Source organism: Vicugna pacos, chromosome 25 (assembly GCF_048564905.1).
Source record: "Vicugna pacos chromosome 25, VicPac4, whole genome shotgun sequence".
Taxonomy (NCBI): Eukaryota; Metazoa; Chordata; class Mammalia; order Artiodactyla; family Camelidae; genus Vicugna; species Vicugna pacos.
Window position 1 is genome coordinate 27,215,321 of NC_133011.1, and position 22,409 is coordinate 27,237,729.

The 22,409-nt window shown below is 40.7% G+C and overlaps 1 protein-coding gene and 1 long non-coding RNA gene across 6 annotated transcripts in view; one reads left to right on the forward strand and one right to left on the reverse strand.

Annotated features, from left to right (window-relative positions):
* TMEM65 (transmembrane protein 65) overlaps positions 1-10,684 on the reverse strand; it is a 41,185-nt gene extending 30,501 nt beyond the window's left edge. Inside the window, exon 1 of the mRNA XM_006211402.4 lies at positions 9,886-10,684. Within this exon, the coding sequence (XP_006211464.2) occupies positions 9,886-10,174 (289 nt within the window). The 5' untranslated portion in view covers positions 10,175-10,684. The remainder of the gene's footprint in view (positions 1-9,885) is intronic.
* A 147-nt stretch (positions 10,685-10,831) lies between these two features.
* Positions 10,832-22,409, forward strand: part of LOC140689304 (uncharacterized) — a 31,257-nt gene continuing 19,679 nt past the window's right edge. For 4 of the 5 annotated variants that reach the window (XR_012064207.1, XR_012064206.1, XR_012064205.1 and 1 more), the window contains exon 1: positions 10,832-11,335. This is a non-coding gene — a long non-coding RNA (uncharacterized lncRNA). Of the gene's footprint in view, positions 11,336-16,103; positions 16,196-22,409 lie in introns of all 5 variants that reach the window. The other variant, XR_012064208.1, reaches the window with a different exon arrangement.

Sequence of the window (22,409 nt, forward strand, 5' to 3'; positions counted from 1 at the left end):
CTTGTTAGAAATGCAGAATCTCAGGCCCCCTCAAATCTACTGAAATAGCTTCTGCATTTCAATAAAAATCCCAGATGATTTTATGTGTACAGTAAACTAGTTTTCACTGTGGGATACAGAGAGCTACAGAGTACTGCTCCCACCCTGACAGTGAAACAAAGTAAAACTAAATCCAAGTTTATGGCTTATTTTGAATCGGTAAGAGAACTCATGTCACAGAGCAATCAACTGGCCCTAAATCAAAAGAGAAGCAGGCCCTTGCAAGGACAGAGGGGACGTTAGCACTTGCTTACTTGAGACAGATGCAACCAGACACCATAAGAAGAGTTCAGCTAGAATAGTAAGGGAACAGGTGAAGGCAGGGTGAAGGCTGGCGGGACAGTGTGAAGGCATTAGGGTAGGAATAAACTTGCGAGTCTGCACTTTCTTGCAGGTCCTTTCACCAGAAATTCCACCAGACACAAAAAAGGTTAAAGAGGGAATCCTAAGAAAATGTCCATTGTGGTATGGACCTAGAAGAGAGGAAACGCAGGACTGCAGAAGGGTCATGAAAAACTCTACTCGGATCCCTTTCTCAATCTCTTCTATGAGTCAGAAGCCTTAATCTGTGAGAAGGGCAAAAATATTGTCACTCTTAGGGCAGGTAAGGTGACCAACCATCCAGTTTGCCTGGGACTGTTTCAATTTTAGCACCGAAAGCCCCATATCCCTTCTCCCTAGCTCTTAGGCATTCTAATTTGAAAAATGAAATTTCCAATCATCTTCTTGATTTCTATAAGCTTCTTACCAAAGAAAATGAAAAGACATTACTTGATAAATGGCCTATACATTTTCTACACAATGCAGCTAAAAACAGGTGGCCACCTGGTCTCAGCCACCATCATCGCTAGCCTAGACTACTGCAACAGCTTCCCAAGTGGTCTCCCAATTTATGCATCTGCACCCTCCAATCTGTTCTTCTACGGCAGTCAGGGGGCTCTTTAAATCCAACTATTTCACCCTCACGTTTAAATGCTTGAATGGCCTTCATATGGTTTACCCAGAAAGGTCTTGATTGATTTCGTTTCTACCTACCTACCCATCTCATCCCATTCCACTCTACCCTCTGTTCATTACATTCCACTCATATTTGCCTTCTTTTAATTCCTACACTATGCCAAGTCTCTTTCTTAGGATCGTGGTATTTGCTTTTCCTTCTCAGAATGCTCTTCCTTCACCTGTCTGAATGAATGGCTTCTTCAAAATCCTTTATTTTCAGCTTAAATATTACCTAAACAAAGGCCTTCCCAAACCATCTTAAGTAAATGTCCTTCTGTTTATTCTGATAGCACACATTATCCATAATTACTTATTTACTTTATTGCTCATATCTTTCCTCTCAAAAATGTCTCACAAGAGTATTTTGCTGAATTAATTCTCTGACATACCCCCAACATTCAATATTGTGCCTATTATATGGTAGGGAGAGTAACAAATAGTTGTTACATAAATAAATTTTCAAAGTTTAGAAAGCTTTTTTATAAATAGCATGTCAGATGTTTTAAAAAAAAAAACTCATTCAAAACTCTAAAGAAAACTTAGAGTAAAGGTTAGAAAGAGATTTATGACAGAAGTTCCAAATACTAGTTTTCTGACTTTTTCAAAATCCTCTCACAATTTATAAACTTTTTTTGCATATTGATTTTATTTTGATTTCCCTTAATTTCAAAGTAATAATGACATATTTGCTTTTGTATTGAATGTTGTATATTATGCAAACATACAGAAGACAAAAGATACGTTATCAGCACATGTGACTTATATTTAGCATTTGAGTTGTTACCTTTTTTTCCAGCATGTGTTAAAAATCCCAGGTATGAATACCCAGAAAGATGTAATAACAAGAACAGGGGTTTTAGAGTCAAAGAAAGCTAAATTAAAAACTCTACTCTGCCACACAGGTTTTAGGATGCTGGGCAAGCTCCTCTTAGCCTCAGCATCTCAGTCTATAGAATAGAGATAATTCCTTCTCTCTCCGAGAGAAGTAATTACATGAAACCTCACTTAATTAGCAAATATTCAATTATTTCTAAGTAACAGTAATGAAGATGGTGTTAGCAACAGCAATAGTGGTAGCAGTGAGATGTCATCCATAAAATGTAACAAACATTATACAAAAGAAATTCAGAAGTTGTGCTATAAAATACCAGGCTGTTTTTAAAATTACAAATGTTTTAATAACACAGTGCCCTAAATAATCTATCTTAAAACTCAGAAAGAAGACAAAAAATATAAACTAAACCAAGTAAAGGACACCACTCTAATTTAAATTTCCCTGAAACTTTAAGACCAATAAAAAGAAATGCCTCAGTTAAGTACCTTTTAGGTGTTTAAAACAACAATCCTCTGAACATCCATAATCCTGATATTAGTAAAAATACACACAAGATCCTCCAGGTGAGATCTGGAGTCAGAGATCAACAACAGCGTGACAGATGCAACTAGCTAGTTGGAAAGACAGAGAGAGTAGTGGTCCATGACTCTGAAGTGTCTATCCAGGAGCATAAGGGGTTCAGAGAGAGGAAGAGAGAGACAAAAAGTGAAAGAAAAATAAGAAAAAAAAAAAAACCACTATGGAAGAGTGACAAAGAGCAGACATCAGAAACAATAACAGAGATACTAAGAAGCAGACCTCCTTACACAGCAGAAAAGTCTACCACAACCACAGGGAGGACAGAACAAAGCAGAATAGTCTGAGGGCACGGGGGGGGGGGGGGGGGGGGAGGCTCAACACATTTCCCCAGCACTATGACACAGTCTGAAAAGCATGCCAACTGAAACAGCACAGTGTTCTGGAGGCATTTGGTGTGATGACTAGTACATCTACAAATAGAAGTAAGTAGCCCCAAAGAAAATCATTGTATTAAAACACAGGATATAAGGACTCTGGCATCTGGTAGAAGCTAAATTGTGCTCATTATACTTTTACTAAGGCAGAGAAAAAGGCAGTATGTTCCAATACATTGCCATCAAAAACCATCAAAGTAAATGTTTCAGAGGGTAAGAGGAATGACATTTTGTTACCTACAAAGTCCTTTGTCTAGAAGAGCCTCTCATTTACCAGATGGTTTGAGGTAACTACATTATTATATTTCAACATGTAACTACTTGCTTTTATGCAGTTGTTTTCATTAACTTAAAGCAGACATAAACCTATGAGTCAAAGACAAGGCTAGAGTCCTATAAATCTACATACTAATTAATTCAGCTGACTTGAGCAAGATGCTAGTAAAATCTGCACTCAGGAATTTAGTCCCTATTTGTTTCAGTTAGCTTTATCCTCTGACACACCAAAAAAGAAAAAAGAAAAAAAACAGACACGAGTATGCTTATGCAAACTCACCACTATTTTCAGAAAAATGGAAACAGTTGCCACTAATAATGGTTCAATATCAGATCATCCCCAACATTCAAGATTATCCATTATCTTTAGTCCCACCTGACCCTTTGGATGACCCGAGAAAGTTGCAGACTTTATATTATCTCAAGGTTCCTATCCACCAATTTGTTTACAAAAATTTGCCTGTCACAATTGCTATAAAAAGTCAGAAAATAGGAATTACTGAAATGAACACCACTAAATTACTGGTGAATTAAACTACAGCAGTGTTTCACTTATCTGGAAGCCGTATTTTCTAAGTGTCTAATATTTAGAATTTAGTTAAAACTTAGAAGTCAAGGGACACCACAATCAAGGAAAACTGTTATACAAAGCTCATTTATTTGATAATGAGGTGAAGAATCTGATGGAAAAATGAGGAATTACTCTTCCGTCCTTATCCAGAGACAAATAAATGTAAAATAAAGCAAATGAGCTAGAAGCAAAGAAAATACGCTGATAATAGCAAGTATCAGTGGATGACAGGAAAAGAAGAGAGACAAGGCTGAGGACTGAAAAAAAAACAAAAACAGCAACAGCCTTTTCTGTTTATATATTGATATGAAACAGAGCATTCCATGCTCAACCAGCGTTATTTTGCTAACTTCCTCCCCTTCCTGCAACACAATGTCACCTCCAGGAAACATTTGGCAATGCCTAAAGACATTTTTGGTTGACAAAACTCAGGGTGAGGAGAGTGGGAAGGTACTACTGGCATCTAGTGGATAGAGGACAGGGATGTTGCTAAATATTCTATGTGGAGGACAGCTGCCACAGCAAAGAATTATCCAGCCCAAAATGTCAATACTGCCAAGGCTGAGAAATCCTGATATAGAAAAGTCCTATGCAGATAGATAGATAGATAGATAGATAGATAGATAGATAGATAGATAGGGTCCTATATATATATATATACATATATATATATATAGGACTTATTACAGTGGCACTCAGTGTAAGAACGTACGTTCAAAAGTCTTAAGAAAAGCAAACTATCAGAAACCTAATATGTTACTGGTATGCATTAATACAAAAAGATATAATACAAAATGCCCTACAGAAATGATTAAGTTTTTCAATGTACCAATATAAAGGAACAAGCTACAGTTAATAGTAATGGTCACCTACACGGAATATCTCCTAATTTCTCTTCCCTTGGCTCTAGACTGGCCTGAGTGACTTGCTTGACTGATAGCTTGCAACAAAAAATGGTGTCCTGGGACTCCCAGGGCTAGGGCATAAATGTGTGTGGTAGGCTGAATAATGTCCCTCAAGTATGTCTACATCCTAATCCTCCAACCTGTGAATACATTATCTCATACGGCGAAGGCGAGTTTGCAGATATGATTAAATTAAGGATTTTGAGAGAGTGAGATTATCCTGGATTATCCAGGTGGGTCCTAAATGTAATCATGAGCATCCTTAAGAGAGAGGCAAAAAGGACAATGAAGAAGATGATGTGACAATGAAACGGAGATTAGAGTGATGTGGCCAGGAACCAAGGAATGCCAAAAGCTGGAAGAGACAAGGACCAGATTCTCCCTCTGAAGCCTCCAAAATGACAGAGCCTTGCTGACACTTTAATTTTAGCTCCTTAAGTCTAATTTTGGACTTCGGAGTTCCAGAATGCTAAGAGAATAAATTTGTGTTGCTTTAAGACACTGTATTTGTAATAATTTGTTACAGCAGCCATAGGAAACTGACACAAAGTCTTATAGCTTCTACCTAGCTCTCCTGGAATATTTTCTCTGGGAGTCCTGACCCACTTTAAGACTGTCATACTAGTGAGATCACATGCATCTACTATGCCCAACAGTTCCAGTTGAGCCCAGCCTTACAGCCATCTCCAACAATGTGCCAGGCAAGTGAGTGAAGCCATCTTGGACCCTGTGGCCAGCTCACCTGCCAGCTGCTTACCGAGTGATCTCCACAGATATCACATGAAACAACAAATTATTCACCCAAGTCCTGCCTATATTCCTGATCCACAAAATCATGAGATATAATGGAATGTTGTTGTCATGTATAACTCTGGATCTCAAGTTATATGTTACATGATGATTAAAGATTATTAAGTAGAAATATATCCATTTTATAATGGAAGAGAAAAATCCTATTTACATTACCTGTTTTCTAGGCAGTAATCCCTAGCTATGTAAGGCTATTCCAACATGCCCAGTAACTCTATAAAGTATTCAGAATTAAGCTTATTGGAATACATTGCCCTAATTAGGTTCTTCCCATATTGGTAAAAATAACTTGTTGTAAAAAAGCTTCATTTACTTATCCAGGCCCAAGAAATAGAAGCTCTCAGCTTATTAGGGATCTCTAACTCCTCCTGATTCTATTCATACTTCTCCTCATTCTGGTTCTTCTCCTTTTGCAGGGTCTAGTTGGGGCTACACTTTCCTTTTACTATTTCAGCCAAGGCACTGAAATATCTTTATTCACAAATCTTAATTTAGAGTACGAAATGTTTTCTTGCCTTCTTTCATATTCTCTTTGAGCAAAAGCCAAGATTATCTCCAATTCATCCCAGAGGCTAATAGTTAATGCTGCCACTTTCTTACATAAACCTATACAAAGGGCTGAGAAAAATGGGGATACTCTTGTTAAGAGTCCCTAGTGGATGGGAATTCCATAAAAAAATCTTACTTGTTTTTAAGTATTCTAAATATGGTATATGGCAAGTTCTTAAAATGAAGCTCCTCATCCTCCCTTAAGTAAATAATCGCAAAATGTGGGGAGCTACAAGATTAAAGTTTAGAATTATATGGTGTATCTATATGGATGTACATAAATGGTAAAAAAAAATTAAAACATACAATTACCATTTACACAGAGAAACAAAAAAATGCAAGCTGATTAAAATCTAACACTGATAGAAAAACTGCTCTGTTCACCTCAATATGACATCCCTTATCGCTATATGTAAAAACAATCTCATTTTAAAAACACCTTAAGTACACATTCAACAAAAAATAATCCTTAAGAAGGTCCTTTTTCCACCTCCTGGTTTTCACACCCTGTACAGTACCCTCTCACAATGTAAGAGGGCAAAAGAGGATGGACTATCTCTTCTAAGACTGGGTCATAAAAGACTGTGGCTTCTAGCTTAGGTTTCCCTCTCTCATCACTTGTTCTGGAGGAAACCAGCTCTATGTCTTGAAACACTTAGGCAGCCCTGTGGAGAGGCCCACATGGCAAGGAATTGAGACTTCTAGCCAACCCCCAGGTGAGTAGAACTTCTTAGAACTGGTTCCTCCAGCCCCAGTCAAGACTTCAGATGATGCAGCCCCAGGTAGAAGCTTGATTACAACTGCATGAGAGATCTTGAGCCAGAAATATCTCCCTAGGCTGCTCCAGAACTCCTGGTCCTCAGAAACTGTGACACAAAACATATTTATGTTAAGCCACTATGTTTTGGGGTAATCTCGTACAGCAATGTATAACTAATACAATGAGCACTGCCTAGCCTTTAAAAACCAAATTGATGTTTTTTAAAAGTCTTTTCAAATAAGTATAAATAGAAATAGTAATTACAAAAATTGGAAAACAAATTTATTTTAAAAATTGTGACTAAAATTAGAAGGCAACAGTAATAATATCAGCTTGCCAGTCCTACTTGTAAAAACAATGAACCAACAACACACCAGCAGAAGAATATGGACTGTTTCTAGAAGAACTGAGAGCCGGTTGAGCAGATAATTTGAGAACACAATATCAACTTTTTTAAAACTGGGGAGGAAATTGGTTTGTAATTTAAAAACCATGGTATCTTACTTAACTATAACAAAACATCCCACAAGGTCTGCCTTATCTATTACAAATTGTTTCTAAAGCTTTATCTTGTCACAGACTGTATCAAATGTCTACTGATAAATACATATGAAAGATAAGGGCAAATATACCAAATTTCAGCAGTAGATTCCACTTCCATTTCAAAACATGGATGATTTATTTTCCAGATCCAAAACACTTCATTAGATTATACAAAGTACACTTTCCAAGAACACGAAGATTTCCTATTATAAAAAACAGCTTTTTTAACAGAATTTATTTCATCAGAAAGTGCACTGAATACACATGTTCAGTGCATGGGTCAAATATTAAAAAGCACTTAAAAAGCAAAATAAAAGAAAAACATGGGAGGTTTTCATTTGTCTAGGGCAAAAAATTGATTTCAGAAATGGAATAAGCTGCATGCTTTCTCAACATAATAAATCCTCTTTACCTTAAATGGTTAAAGAATGAGGTAATTTACTGGTGATGATTCCAGTTACCTCCACAGAAACTATATGTATTGATACTGAAAACAATGAGGAACACTAAGACTGTACTAAAAATTAAAGCATCATCGTCAGTGTCATTTGAGTCGAAGGGCAATAATTTAGTCATCAACACTGGCAAAATTTAGTTGACTTAAACTCTGAAGATTTTTAGCTTATAAACAGGATAAGCATTTGACTACCACAGTTTCCCATATCTTTGCCTATTTATTTTGAACAAAGACTACTTAAATTACCAACTTCTCTCATACAACTTATGTATTATTAAGCTTAATTGATCCTAACTGATCTCCATTGACTGAAGTTTATATGTCCTTTCCAAACTATTTAAAACAATGTTAAATTTTAAAACATTGTCTTCTTTTGAAAAAGTACCATCCCTACCACAAAAATACTAGCATGTGCTAAAATAAAAACATATGACATAAAATTTATCCGTTTGTATCACATGACAAGCTTTTCAAGAACTGTCATAAAATCATATTAACAAGGCCCTCCAGTCTTGTAACAATGTTAATGCAGAATTTCCAAGAAATTACTTAGAAAAGGCCAAATGTATATTCAAGTAGTCATGCCCATGGAGAAAGATTTCCTAAAATTAATGCTTCTTGCATGACTGTCTTTACACTGTTTTCCAAGGAGTACATTTTCAGAATTGAACATTTTAAAACCACACACTGACTGCACACAAAGCTTACAAATATGCTAGTATTTGATTATGACTTCATATAATATCATGATTACATATTTAGTAACTGAATTGATCACGATGTTACATTTTTCCTGTAAAAGCATTGTGGATAGAGGATGTGTGGAATCACCCAATTCTATAAATTGGTCCACAATTCCCTGAATTGAGGGAGGGGAAAGCAGTTAAGAGGTACAACTAATAAAAAGTTTCTGAAGAAGTAGTTTAGAAAAACCATACTTATATGAGATAGATAATTCTTTCCTCCATTCCTGTACATAGACCAAAGAAGCACTTTCAAGTGCCTCCGGCAAATAAAATGTCTTGTTCCAAATATATGTGCTCTTAACTTTAGGAATCTATGGAATGTTTATGAACCTACCAATCTTGAGGCAGAGGACGAGGAGGACACTTGGAGGAAAAAACAAACTTTCAAAGACATCAGAATGTAATATAAAATAGTAGCAATTTATTTCGTCTGTATCGCCGTATTTAACTAGCAAAAAATATTTTAAGACTGAATGATTTGATCATTTGCTCCTTTCATCCTTTTGATTTTCTGACTTTTTAGCTTTTTCACTTGGACTCAAATTCTGACCTACCAACATTCTGCACTAGTTTTAAAAATATCCTCTTTTAACGTGTTAGCTTAAAAATAGCTTTGCTTTCACTATTCCAAATTATTTTTGAGCAGAAGTCTGCTTTTTATTGTAGAGCCACAGATTTCCAGAAAAAAAATACCTTCTTATCTACTGCATTCTTTCATTCTCTGGGGAAACCACAAAAACTGGAGTTTAACTTGGGCACCACCAAACCTGTGACGGGCTTGCAATAATGTTATCTGCAGTTGCTGGTTTGATCCACTCTCCCCATTTCCCAGGAAAATGTTTCATTCAGCTGCTTAAATGAATACAATTTAGAGGTGTGTACAAACAAGCAGCTGAGAGCTTCTCTGCCTTATGAAGCAACATCCCATCCCTTCTTTTGGACCCCCTTTCATCTTCGTTTGATAACCAGTCAAGAAAAGTTTCCGCCTGTCTCTTGGGTATGTAACACTTTGAAAGGTACGGCAAGCCACCTGCATGGCTGCAAGTTCACAAGAAAGCAAGAAGGGCTTGGGGACAGGAAGGCTGGCCCGGTGTCGGGGGTGGGGGTAGGGAGTGGAGGGGATAAGCATCAAATCTAAACAAAATCAAATCAGCATTGGTTCTGAACTGAGGCTAAGCTCCAGCTGCTGAGGCTGGGGAGCAACCAACCAAACGTTGGCCCCGGCTGCCTGGCACGATCCGCGCGCGTTCTACCTGCTCCGGGGACACTCAGGAGGCGAAAAGTTCCCCCCCTTGCACTTCCCAGGCGCAGGGCCAGGCGGCGAGTGGGGCCACGGCGAGAGTCCCTGGACGAGGGGCAGGAGGGTTCCCGGGGCGCAGGCGGGGGAGGGGAGGGGAGGGCGCCGCCCCCACCCCCGGCTCGCCCCCTCTCGCCCCTCTTACCTTGAGCGATGGCAATGGACTCGAAGCGGTGTAGCTCCTTGAGCAGGCAGCTCCTCTCGGTGGAGTGCAGGCTGTAGATGAAGTCGCGAGCGCCCTGCGCCGTGTTCAGCGCCTCCATGGGCTCCTTCTTGGGGTGGGTGCCCAGCGCCCGGGGGCCGCCCGGGGCCGCGAGCGCCAGCAGCCCCCGCCCGCAGCAGCACCAGGACGGCGGCCGAGGCGCGGCGGCGGCCGGGCCCGGCCTCAGGCTGCGCGCGGTCCGGCTCCTCAGCAGCGGCAGCAGCCGGGACATGGCGGGCTGAGGAGCGGGGACCCCGCGGCAGCCCGGGAGGGAGATTTCTGGCGAGGCTGCGGGAAGAAGAAGCCGGGCTCAGCCCGACCCCGCCCCGATGTCCTCTTGACAGGCAGCCGAGACGCCGGGCACCATGCACTCCTCGGGCCCGCGCGACTGTAGCCTCTTCTTCCGTCTCTCTTCCCTTCCCAAAGGCCCACAGCGCCTCCGGTCCCTCCCGACGACAAAAACTTTCTCAGAGGCGGCCGGGCCGGGAGAGCGCTCACGGAGAAGGCAGGCGGGTGGTGCGGGCGGGCGCCTCCCGGCCGAGGAGGAGCAGCGCGGGCGGGCGGGTTCGGCAAGGGTTTGTGTCTGTCAGTCTGATCTTCCAGAGGGATGAGTCAGCCACGCGCCGCCCTTCTCCGGCACCGCCCTCCTCTCTCGCCGGTTTTCTCACCCTCTTGCCTGCCCTCGTCCCCACTCCGTACCGCTCCCGCGCCCTCAAAGCAGCCGCGCTGTCAGGCCGCAGCCGTCGCCTCTACCCCTAGTGGTGGTATAAGGGGTAACAGGGCGGAGCGAAGAAAAGGGGCGGGGCGGGGCGGGGCCGCGCAGGCGCAGCGAGCAGTTCGCGGGCCGCGCTCCCTCCCGGGTAAGAAGCGTGCACGCGCGTCTCCACCGTCTCCGGTCCGTGAAGGTGGAGGGAGAGAGGGCGCGCCCCGCTTGCGCTAGCCTCCGCCACGTTTTAGTCCAGCGGAGGGAAAAAAGGAAGAGAGCTTTGAGTCCCTCGCTCGGTGAGGTAGTGCAGCTGTCATCCGGTCCACCTTAGCGCCATGCGTAACTCCTAGGCTGCTTCTGAACGATGCTCCAGGGTGCGGCCCATCTTCCCCGGCACGGGCAAGGCCGCAGCGCCCTGCTCAGGCTTTGGGGGATGGAAGCGCACAAGCCGCGCCCTTTGCCAGGTCGGCGCGCATCTAGTTTTCGGCCACTCTTGTCTCTGAGGCACCCACTCTGGGAGCTCCAAAGGGAGGGCGACTCCAATTCTACCCCTTTCCAAGGAGAGCTTGAAACTGAGACCTTGGCACTGAGAACAACCTTTTTTGTTTTGATGTAATCAGCTTGCAGATTGTTAATGCTGGAACCTGAGGCAAGAATGTCACAGACCGCTTCCAGGCGTTTATCAAGGTTTGTTGATTTGGTCTTTTTTTTTTTTTTTCCTCTATGCCAAGTTGGAAAGAATTCTGCGATTCTCCACTGTTTCCACGTGTCCATTCAAGGCCTAGGTCTTAGGATCTCCTATTGCAAGCTTTCATTTATCTCTTCCTAAGGGAGATGATCTTCACTTTATCTGAACCTGTGTAATGACACTTAGGCTTCCTGTCTTCTTAGAGAACGGATCTACTTAGAGAATAAATCTGCTCAAGTGTAATCAAGATCTAAATCCTGTTCTTATCATATCTGCTGCTACACCAAGCCCTAGACCTTGTATGCAATAGATACGCTATAAAAAATGTAAATGCTATATTACAAATGTGAGTCAAGGGGGTATGTTATCACTAAATACTCCTACTGCTTCAACTTAGTGATTCTCAAAAGTGTGGTCCCTGGACAGCAGAGCTTATTAGACATGCAAATTAGTGTGCTCCACCAGAGACTTCCCTGAATTAGAAACTGGGAGTTGGCCCAGTCCTTTGTGTGCAAGCACTCCAGTTAATACTGATGCGCACAAAAGTTTGAGAATCACTGCTCTAACTTAAACTTGGAAAGCATCTACATTTTTTTTTAAATTTCAGGGCAATGCCTCTGGTAAAATAATGCCCATTAAGAGTGTTCTCTGTGGAAATGCAAGTTCTTTAAGTGTAGAGACTTTGTCTTTGAAACCCCCAACACCTCCGGTGGGTGTTAGAATCTTCTGCAGAGTTATTTAAAGTCTCAAATTCTTAAGATTTCCACCACTTTCCCCCTCTATATCCCTTACCCTCAGGAGATTCTGACTTGGGCTTGGGGTGGGGCCTGGGAAGAGAGGCTTGAAAAAGCCCTTCAGTAAGAATTTCCAGCAGCCCCCAGGACACCAGTTTTGTGTATGGGCTCCAGAAACATTGCTGAAAATTTGATAACTGGATCAAGCACTTCCTAGCTATGTTTTAGTGTTAGATTGAGTAGTGATCCCAATGAATCATGCCTAATGGTATCTACTCCCTTGTCCCACATGACTGTGGGCTTGGCTTTGTGACTTGCTCTAGCCGGTAAGTGGGCCATCACAACCATGCTTTGATAAGTGCTTGCTCCTTGGGGCTTGCTGTAATGTGTTTGCTGTCTGCTTTATGAATATTCAGTTCTGCTATAGCAAATAAGAGAAACTAAAATGTAGACACAAATTGCCTCAGTAAGTTAATTCTAGAGTTGGGGCCATAAAAGTTAGTGAAGAAGGAAGAAGATAACATTACCATACCAATAAAGTTGAAGGTGTAATTATTTGCCTTTTGAAGCCAGTGGAGCTCTAGGAATAGGCGAAAAGTAAAATCATGTGAACTAATAATAATAATAATAATAAAATGTAGACACAATTTGCTTATGAGACATGTTATACAGAATAAACGAATGTGTGTTGAACATAGATAAAAAGGATGGAACAAATGAAAGTGCTACTTTAGAAAGGAGATAGGCCAAGTGAACTTTAAATATTAGTAAGGCATGAATCATACTACCTCTAGACTGACAACTAGGTCATCCCTAAATTGGTCACCTACTAGTGAAACCCATTATAGCCCCATTATGGCTTCATATAGTTTCTCTGCACAAGAAAGGCAGATAAATCCCTTGCTACTCAGTCAGTTAATGGCCATCTACAGTTATGACCCAACACACATGCCTCTTATCACTCAGATGTGTGACAGAACAGATATATGTTGGTTCCAGGCCCCTTCAATCTGCCTAAACCCCTCACTCTCCACTCTGGTCCTTAAAACCATGCCATCTGTGGAACTGTACAGCAGAGAGGTTAGGACATAAAAATACTGCATAAAACAAAATTTAGGTACCATAGTCCTCACCCTGCTTATACCCTATTCTAAACTTGTTTATCTATCTCTTTTCCCCATGCTGCTCACTGTGTTCTAAATTAGTTGATAAACTGGGTTACTATTGCTGCTCTTTGAGTGAACACGTTATACCAAACTTGGAATAGCTAGTTTATTTTGCTCCTGATTTTGTGCCAGAAATTCAGAAAGGACTTGCTTGGGCAGTTATTTGAGTCTCTCATCAGGTATCATTTGCAGCTGCTGTTGTTTGAAGCCTCATCTAGGCTGGACATCCACGGTGGTACACTCATGTGCCTGACAGTTGATGCTGGCTGTTGCCCAGGTGGGAGCTCAGCTAGGGCTGCGAACCAGAGTGCCTTACACACCCCTCTAGCATGGCAGACTTCTCACATGGCAGCTGGCTTCCCTGAGAGCAAATGTTTATAAAGAACCAGGTTCATCGCCTTTTCTTGTTACGGAAATGACAGGCCAGCCAAGAAACAAGCACCACTCGGAGGGTTGGAGTACTCAGATTTATTACGCCGGCGGGCTCAGAGGGGCTTCTGCTCCGAAGCTCTGAGCACCTCCAAGACGTGCACATGAGGTTTTATAGGGTTAATTACAAGTATGGGGCTATTAGCCAATAAGGTTCAAACAACAAAAAGCAAGGAATCAGTACACTGGAGCTTATCAATTTGGAACAGATCACGTTACTGACACTTGTTGAGCTTGGATTTACGAGTTAGCTTGTTAGCCCAGTAAACTGACACTAAACTTTAAATTTACAAGTTAGCCCAGCAGAACTTATATCAGTAAACCGACACTTATCACACTTAGATTTGTGACTGAGCTCGTTAGCCCAGCTGGGCTTTTCCTTCACATTCTGACTTATCCTAAGAAGTCATGCAGCATCAATTCCACTGCCACTCAATACCAGCAAGCCACTAAGGCCGGCCCAGATTAAAGAGAAGGGGATGTGGACCCCCACCTCTCAAGGGGAGCAATGTCAAAGAATTTGGGAACATGTTTTAAAGCTGCCACATAATATGTTTCAAGCATCTTAATTTGTTCTGTAAGCCTATCTGTTCCATGACCTATGGTACAACCTGTCTGGTGGTATACTTGGAGGCTGCCATTGCATCAAAATAATTTCCTGCATAGCATTTGCTGTCTTGGAATTTGGCTGCTGTATAAAAAAATCTAGAGCATCATGCTGGAAAGGGCACATGGAGGAGGAGGTGACAGGCAATAGCCCCAGCTAACTACCAGGCACATGCATGAGGCCATCTTGGACTGTCCAGTCCCAAGGAAGCCCCAGATGACAGCATTGCAAAGTGGTTGAGAACATTTGCTCTGGAGCCAGACTGCCTAGGTTTGAGTCCCCACTCTGCCATTTCCTAGCTATATCGCCTTGAGCTAATGACTCAGCCTTTGCATGACTGCTCATCTCTTTGATGGGGATAAGGGCGTGTTGCTAGGTTTGCTCATCTGTTAAATGGAGGTAAGGGCATCTGTTTTAGAGGGTTATAGTGAAACTAAATACATGCAAAGCATTTTAAGCAGCACCTGGAACATGTAAGTGATCAAGAAATATTAGCTATTATTATCCAAATTCCCAAAGACCTCTCAAATCCATAGGATTATTTCTTTGGACCCAAATTTGAGAAATATCTATGTAGCCATCTGTCATTTAATGCACATGTAATGTGTACTAACTGGATCCCCTATCCACTCTTTCTCTGAACCCTTTAATTCCCTAAATATGAATAAATGGAGGAGATGAGGAGGGGGAGCACTTGCGGGGACAGATATGGAGCCATGGAGAAATGTAAGGATAAGGCAGGTCTAGCTGTGAGTGGCAAGGGGAAGGTTCTGAAGCAATGTGAGGGTGCTGAAGAGGCAGTGCCAACAGGTTGGAGAAGGTTACAGAAATGGAAGAGGGAGAGAAGGAGGGCCTGGAAGCCAATCTTGGCCTGGGTTCAGCCTAGCCTGCCCTTCACTTTTAAAGATGACAAATGTCATGCCTCAGTTAACATTCACAGTCTCCTCCTTACGAAAAATTGCTGCTGAATCAATAGTGCACCATGCAAGTACTCTCCAGAGATCCTGGCATCCCTGTTGCTGGCAGGGCCCAGGGCAGTTTGCTGTCTACATATTATAATACATTATCCACCCAGCCACTGCCATCCACTTTAAAATTCTTGAAATTGTTGCTTTACTTGGTGGGTCCTTCAGTCATTTCTTCTGCCCACATTTTTACCATTCTTTTATTGTACTTCTCATCCATTGAGTCTTAGAATTCTGACCCCTGAAATTCCCCTGCCCCATCAGGGTTGTGGTGATCAATTACTGCTTCACAATGAAAAGTCTTATTAGAAAAATTAAAGAAGACTAAAATAGATGGAGGAAAATACCAATTCACATTTGGAAAATTCCATAGTAAAAGATGTCAGTTCTCCCCAAATTAATCTATAAATTCAGGGCAGTCCCAAGCAGAATCCCAGCTGAGTCTGTGTCTCTATGTGTGTGTTTGAATTTGTCAATTTGATACTAAAGTTTATATTGAAATGCAAATATAGGCAGTATAGCAGACCAGAAAGCGCATGAATCCCACTGAGTTCAAATCCTAACTCTTAACACCTACTAACTGTGTCAATTTGAACAAGTTGTCTATCATGCAAAGTCGTGGTTTGGGGGTTTCTTATTATTTCTTAAAATACTACCCTACATAAGCATAAGATGAGTTGATGTATGTAAAACACATGACATGATGCCTAACATGTAGAGGGGCTCAAGAAATGATAAGGTAGTATTGACAGGCATTTAGATTAAAAAATTAGTGTCAGCAGTAAACATGTATCTCAAAGTATCAGAGGTTTTTGTAACTTCAGAACTGAAAGAAAGAGAATCCAACTAGATCTCTGTTTTCTCAGCGTTTCTTCCCTCTCCAGTGCCCCACAGTGGAGCTGTTTTATTTCCAAAGGACAAGGCAGGAATTACAGATTTGAGAGCCATCAGCATCCAGGTATGATATAAAGCTATAGAACTGGCCAGGTTTCTGGTAAAGTAAAGATGGAGATTAGAGGAGAACCTGGGATCGACTCTGGGACCCTTCACCACTGAGAACTGGAAGAGGCAGAGGAGTCAGCAAAGTAGGGGGAAAACCAGAGGACAATGGTGTTTATTGTCCTTCCTTCTGTCCCTATCATTAGAACGATGTTCGCCTAATATAATACTGGTCATCATTATTCTTCGAATACTGGATGATTTTTTTTAACTTTCCCCTTTGCACTTGTCGCTGTTGCTTGTTTATAATAAGTGTATATAATTTAAATGAAAAGAAAGCTTTACTCTAAAGAAAGGAACTACAGAACACTTTTGGTATGAAGAACACTCGGAAAATCCAAAATTAATCCCAAAGAGACAATCTCTCTTTTGAATCCTTTGCATTCCTCTCCACCAGTCAATCATTACTGCCGCTCATCACCACCTCATTTTGGTACTTCATTTTAAACAATTTGATCTACGTGTTGGAAGGTGCCCATCACAGGGCAAGAAATAGTGTCTCATGAGAGCAGTTTGGAAAATATGAGAGGAGCTATCAATTGGAGCTCAGAAGTCCTGTGTCAGTTTCATACTCCAAGATGTTCATGTTCATCTGCCCACAGTGTACCTGTAAGCAACAAGAGTGTGCCTGTCCCACACCTCACATGAAAAGTGCATGTGCACACCTAATACCCACTCACATGAACACACACATACACGCATGCACACACCCTTACTGACTCCTTCTGGGCAATATGTTGTAACTCTTCCCCCTTCCAAGTTGCCCATTTTGTTTGAGATCGGGCCAGAATGTTGACCAAGGTAAATATAAACAATAGGGCTATGAAACGACTTCTCTTCAAACTTTAGTGAGGCTTCCAAATATTTAGATGCCACAAGAACTGTTTTTGAAAAATTGCTCCAACTTTGAGCCCAGCAGGAGGGTCAGTGGAAGGATTTTTGAATGTTTCTATTTGTCTTTGAAGGAAAATAAGGCATCAATTCAGACTCTTCTGAACCTCTTTTTAAAGAGGCTTATTAAATCTTCTACCACATATTTGAATTCAAATAATATTGCCCCCCATACTAGCCACTGACCTAGGACTGGAAATTAAAAATTCTTTTTTTTGCTTAAGGCCAGATTTTCTGTTTTAAATGGAATATTTTCACTGTTGTCAGTTACTACTTTTCAACAGAATCAGTTCTCAAGGGCTGAGAGGATTGCTCTTCCTTGTGCCCTTGAAGTTAGGTGAGGCCATGTGACTTCTTTGGCCAATGAATGGGAAACCTGACATTTTCACCTCCAAATGCAGGCACTTGATTGTCTGCAGTCAGCTGTGCTGCTCTCTCCTCTCAGCATGGTGAGATCCACAGTATGTGCTGAAATGGAAGTTTCATGAAATTGAGGAGGTGGGGAGTAGTGAGCCAACATAAGACGACCACTGTCCTGGAGAGTTGCTCCAATTCACGGCAGATTTTGCATGACTAGTGCAGCTCCTACTTGACTCTGTTTATAAAGTTATAGTGCCTTCCTTCACTCCTATTTTCTTTATCTATAAGGAAGCCTGTTTTGGCCCCAGAGTGTTTGTTTTTCCTTGGGATTGAAATATGGGGAAACAGGATCCTCTTATTCTTTGTCTGGTTTCTGAGCTTTATATGGGTATGGAGCCACAGGCAAAGATTTGGGAGTCAGCAGCCTTAAGGAAGTCATTAAACCCATGCATTGGATGACATTGTCTATAAAAAATGTATAAATGAAAACGTAAAAGGACAGATATTTGGGAAACAATAGCAACAGTTAAGGGACAAGCAGTGGAAGAAGAAAGAAGAGGGGGAGAGGTAATGGAGAAGGAAAACAAAAAGCAACTTGGTGGCCATAAAAGCCTAAGGATAATAAAGTTTCTAGAATGAGTAGTCTGGAGTTTCAAGTGCAGTGGCAAAATTGAGCATCTGAAGGACCAGATAATACTCACTAGAAATGGTGGGTTGAATGTCAGTGGGTGAAAAAAGACAGTTCCTCAAGCACAGAGTTAATGGGAGAGTAGATGACATCAACACTGTAATAATACAAGGTGAGAAGCAGATAGAGGAGTGGTAACTAACCCAACGGATCAGAGGGAGGTGAAAACCAAGCTGAAATGGAACAACCTAGAAGGTTCATTCGAGTAACAACCTCAAAAAAGTACAAGAATTGGAGGCACCACGTACCTATAAAGGTAGACATGTGGTTGAGCCAAAAATAGAAGAATTATAGAACCAGGTCAGGAGGTGCAAGAGAGTTAAAGAAGATAAAACGGTTTTGAAAATGTAAGGGAGAAAATTGTCAAAGAAATGTCTGAAGGAATGTTCCCCCAAATGAAGGTCATTTGTTCCCAGATCGAGAGAGTTCATTGAGGGCTCAGAACGCTAGATGAAAAAAGACCCATTCCAAAGCCTGTCATCATGACATTTCAGATCACTGGGAACCAAGAAAAGAGTCTAAAAAGTTCTCAGCAGCAAAGTTAGTGGTTGTCAAGGGATGTTCAATAAAAGGAATCCCATTTCAGAATGGCTTCAGACTCAACAGCAGTGCTGGCCTTCTTTGCTCTGAGATTTCCTCTCTCTACCAAAGAAGAATTCAGGCAATTAATACCACTAAAGTGAATGGATTGGGGCTTGCAATTACATCACTTAAAAGTAATGGTATTCACAGGATATCCAGTATAGCAAACTTTATCAGTAAATAATAAAAGGCTTAGCTCAGTGCTATCAATTCATAGTGAATTGCTGAAATTATTCTCCAGTAAATATTCTCTTTTTTTGCAATCTATAATTTATCAATGACTGAAATTCTAAGAATTAGTTAGGTAAATTATTTGTTTGCAACCTGGGGTGTGTTTGTCCAAGAAAATTACTCTTCTCAGTGGTGACATGTCAATCAAGGCAGGAAAAAAAAACCTGAATTTAGTACCATACTGATATTAGGCCCCCATGATTCACACTGCCTGCCTCTGTTAAAAAAAAAAAAATCAACTGTAGACTTCCAGAAAATTGTTTCTGGGCAGCAATCCTTCCTTCACCCTACCCTATCCTCCTGGGCTCCAGTGCTTTTGGATTTCATTTTTGAAAATTGTTTGGTTCTTGCCTTTTCTTCTTGCCACAACATTAAATAGGCCAACATAAAGTGGAGAAAGTTTCTGTAAATTCAGCAGCAGGTTAAGAGGATGACTCAGTCAGGCGGCTTTACAATTTCTCATCTGTATTCAACTTCAGTGGAGGAGTGGATGAAATTTTTGCCAAATGTTCCAGTGAACCCCATCAACTTCACAGTAGTCTAAATCTCAGGCCAAAGAGCAGAATTGTCTTTATAAATTGCAATCAGAACTTCCAAGAAACATTAAAATGAACAGTGTTTTCTAATAAATACTACGTACATGAATGGATTGTTAAAGTTGGGTGGGAAGATGAAGATCACCTAGTCCCATCCGTTCCTGCCTCCCAAGAGAAGATTGGTATATGGAGATTAAATAACCTACCCAAGGTCATGCAGTGGTAGAGCCAAGGTTCCGCATGACTGCTCTATCCCACAGAGAACAGAAGAACCTATGTTGATGTTCCTGTCACAGTGGAGCCAAGAGACTGCTTTATGGTTCTCAGTAAAGATTTGTTGAATAAATGGGACTCCCTTACCTTGAAGTTCTAGCCTTGTTTTGATCCATAAAAAGTATTCGTGTCCTTGAACTTAAGCTAGACACAAATTCTAATGACTCAAACTGACCCTTGATGAATTTTGCCTATTGGTTCAGAGCAAAGGTTCTCCTGCCTCCTGGGAGTCCATGGATAAAATCCAGAAAGTCCATAAACTTGAATGGGAAAAAGTTACATCTTTACTGTCACTAGCCTCTAGCTGAAATTTAGCAATGTCTTCCATGATGGATTCAGGCAACAAACCACAGTATCATTAGTACTGACCACCCAGTAGTAATCACAGATGCTTTATATTACATTAAAATGTTTGCAGATACTTGAAAATATTTTTTATACTCTACGTTACTTCAACATTATGGGAGTTACTGGCCCCAACATGGACCGTGTTATTTAACACAGTCATAAAGAGTCACATATATCACTATATCACAAATTGGTTGCTATAGCTTTTTAGTAGACATAGTAATGATTCCCCAAAGATGTCCATCCTAATCCTCAGTATGTGAATATGTTACCATACATGACAGAAGTAACTTTTCCAGCGTGATTGAATTAAGGGTCCCGGCATGATTAGATTATCCTGGGTTAGCCACATGGGCCCAGTCTGGTCACAGAAGTCCCTAACACGGGAAAAGGGAGAGAGGAGAATCAGAGCGAGGGAGATAAGAACATGGAACAGAGTGATGCAATTGCTGGCTGGGTGTCATGAGCCAAAGAATGTGGGCAGCGTCTAAAAGCTGAGAAAGGCAAGGAAACAAGATTCTCTCCTAGAGCCTCCAGAAGGAGCGCAGCAATGTCGACACCTTGATTTTAGTGTCACAAGACTTGCTCTAGACTTCTGACCTCTGGACCTGTCAGATAATAAATTTATGTTGCTTTAAGTCATTACGTTTGTTGTCATTTTTCATAGCAATAGGAAACTAACACAACATTTTATTATCATTCATTGTAACTGGCTTCCTTTGTGATTTTCTCTGCAGTTTATTTTATGCATTTTTAAAAGTTTGAGTTCTGCCACTGATTAGTTGCTTGACCTAGAGCAAATTACTACCCCTTGTTTCTTCATTTATAAAATGGGAATTTAAAAATCCACCTTGCAGGGTTGTTGGGAGAATGAAATGTGACAATTTCTGTAAAGACCGTCAAGCACCAGGCTCATAGTAGGAATCCAAGAAAATGTTCTTTCCATTGCCTGTCTCCCAAAACCCTTATGATTATAAACTTCTTAATGAATTTCCAGATAACAATCAGCATACCACGTTACCACATTTTCCAGACCTGACCAGTGTTGTTAAATCTTAATTGTAGCTACTGCTAAAAATACCTATGCCAGTTGCTTAATCTGACTTTGACCTTGAAATATTTAAATACTGACAGTGTGTTTGGGAGCCTAGTTCCAGTTTTGATTAGTGTTTTCTGAAAAGCTTTGGGTACATAATTTATTGTTTCTATTTATAACTTTGCTCCCTTTCTTTTGAGTAACCTTTGGCACATAAGTTCAAATATAATTTATAATTGAGACGGTGATTAAGACAAGAATGAAGTGATTAGGTATTTTTCTAGAAAGTATTCATGAGAAACATTACTGTCTTAATGATTAAATTGTACTTGATGAACCCCATATTTTGTTGGTGTTTGAAGTAGTCCCTTGTTAATTAGGCTCCTTTGAAATCATTGCCCTTTGGGCGTCTATTTGATATCAGCAATGTGTGACGTAATAAGTAGCCAGGCTATCCAGTGTTCAAAGGTCAGTGCATGATAAATCAGGAAGTACCTACCAAATCCCTACTTTTCTATCAATTCCTTGAAGGTGAAGATTGTGTAATTTTTATTCCTCCCAGTTTTGGATAATTTGGAGAAATTATCTAGAACATATGCAATTCAGTGACATGTCTTCAAAATTTTTAAAGCAGGATAAGAAAACCCCAAATTACAAACAGGTTATTTTACAAAGGTTTCCCTTATCTTAACATAGTTTTCTATAGAAATGTAGGTGTATGTTTCTTTAGAAATAATAGTATGAATAGAAACTATAATATAAATATATTAATAATCATAGCATTACAAACTTATAACTATTGTAAGTATGTAATATTTATAAGAAAATGTCATATTAAATATATAACATATTGTTTCCAAGCTTGCCTATAAACTCCAGTTGAGCCCATAATAAGTAAAGCTACCAGATTGCTGCTTTATTTTGAGCATCATTACATATATTTTAATATATGACAAGATTCTTAAGGATTATCACTAGGCTAGGTTTCCCTTCCAAACAAATCTTTGATTCACAGCCACTGTTTAAATCCCCAAGCAGGATGCTGAGCCTGGACTAGGGGGATAAAAGAGAGATGAAGGCAGAGGGGATGCCTATGAGCAGATTCTGATGGCAGGAAAGGAGACTCAGAGACTTTAGTTTGCACTTATCTGGCTCCCAGGAAATAATGTTAAAAACAGCCTCTGCCAAAGTTAGTCCTTTTCATTTATAATGTGTTTTCATGAACATC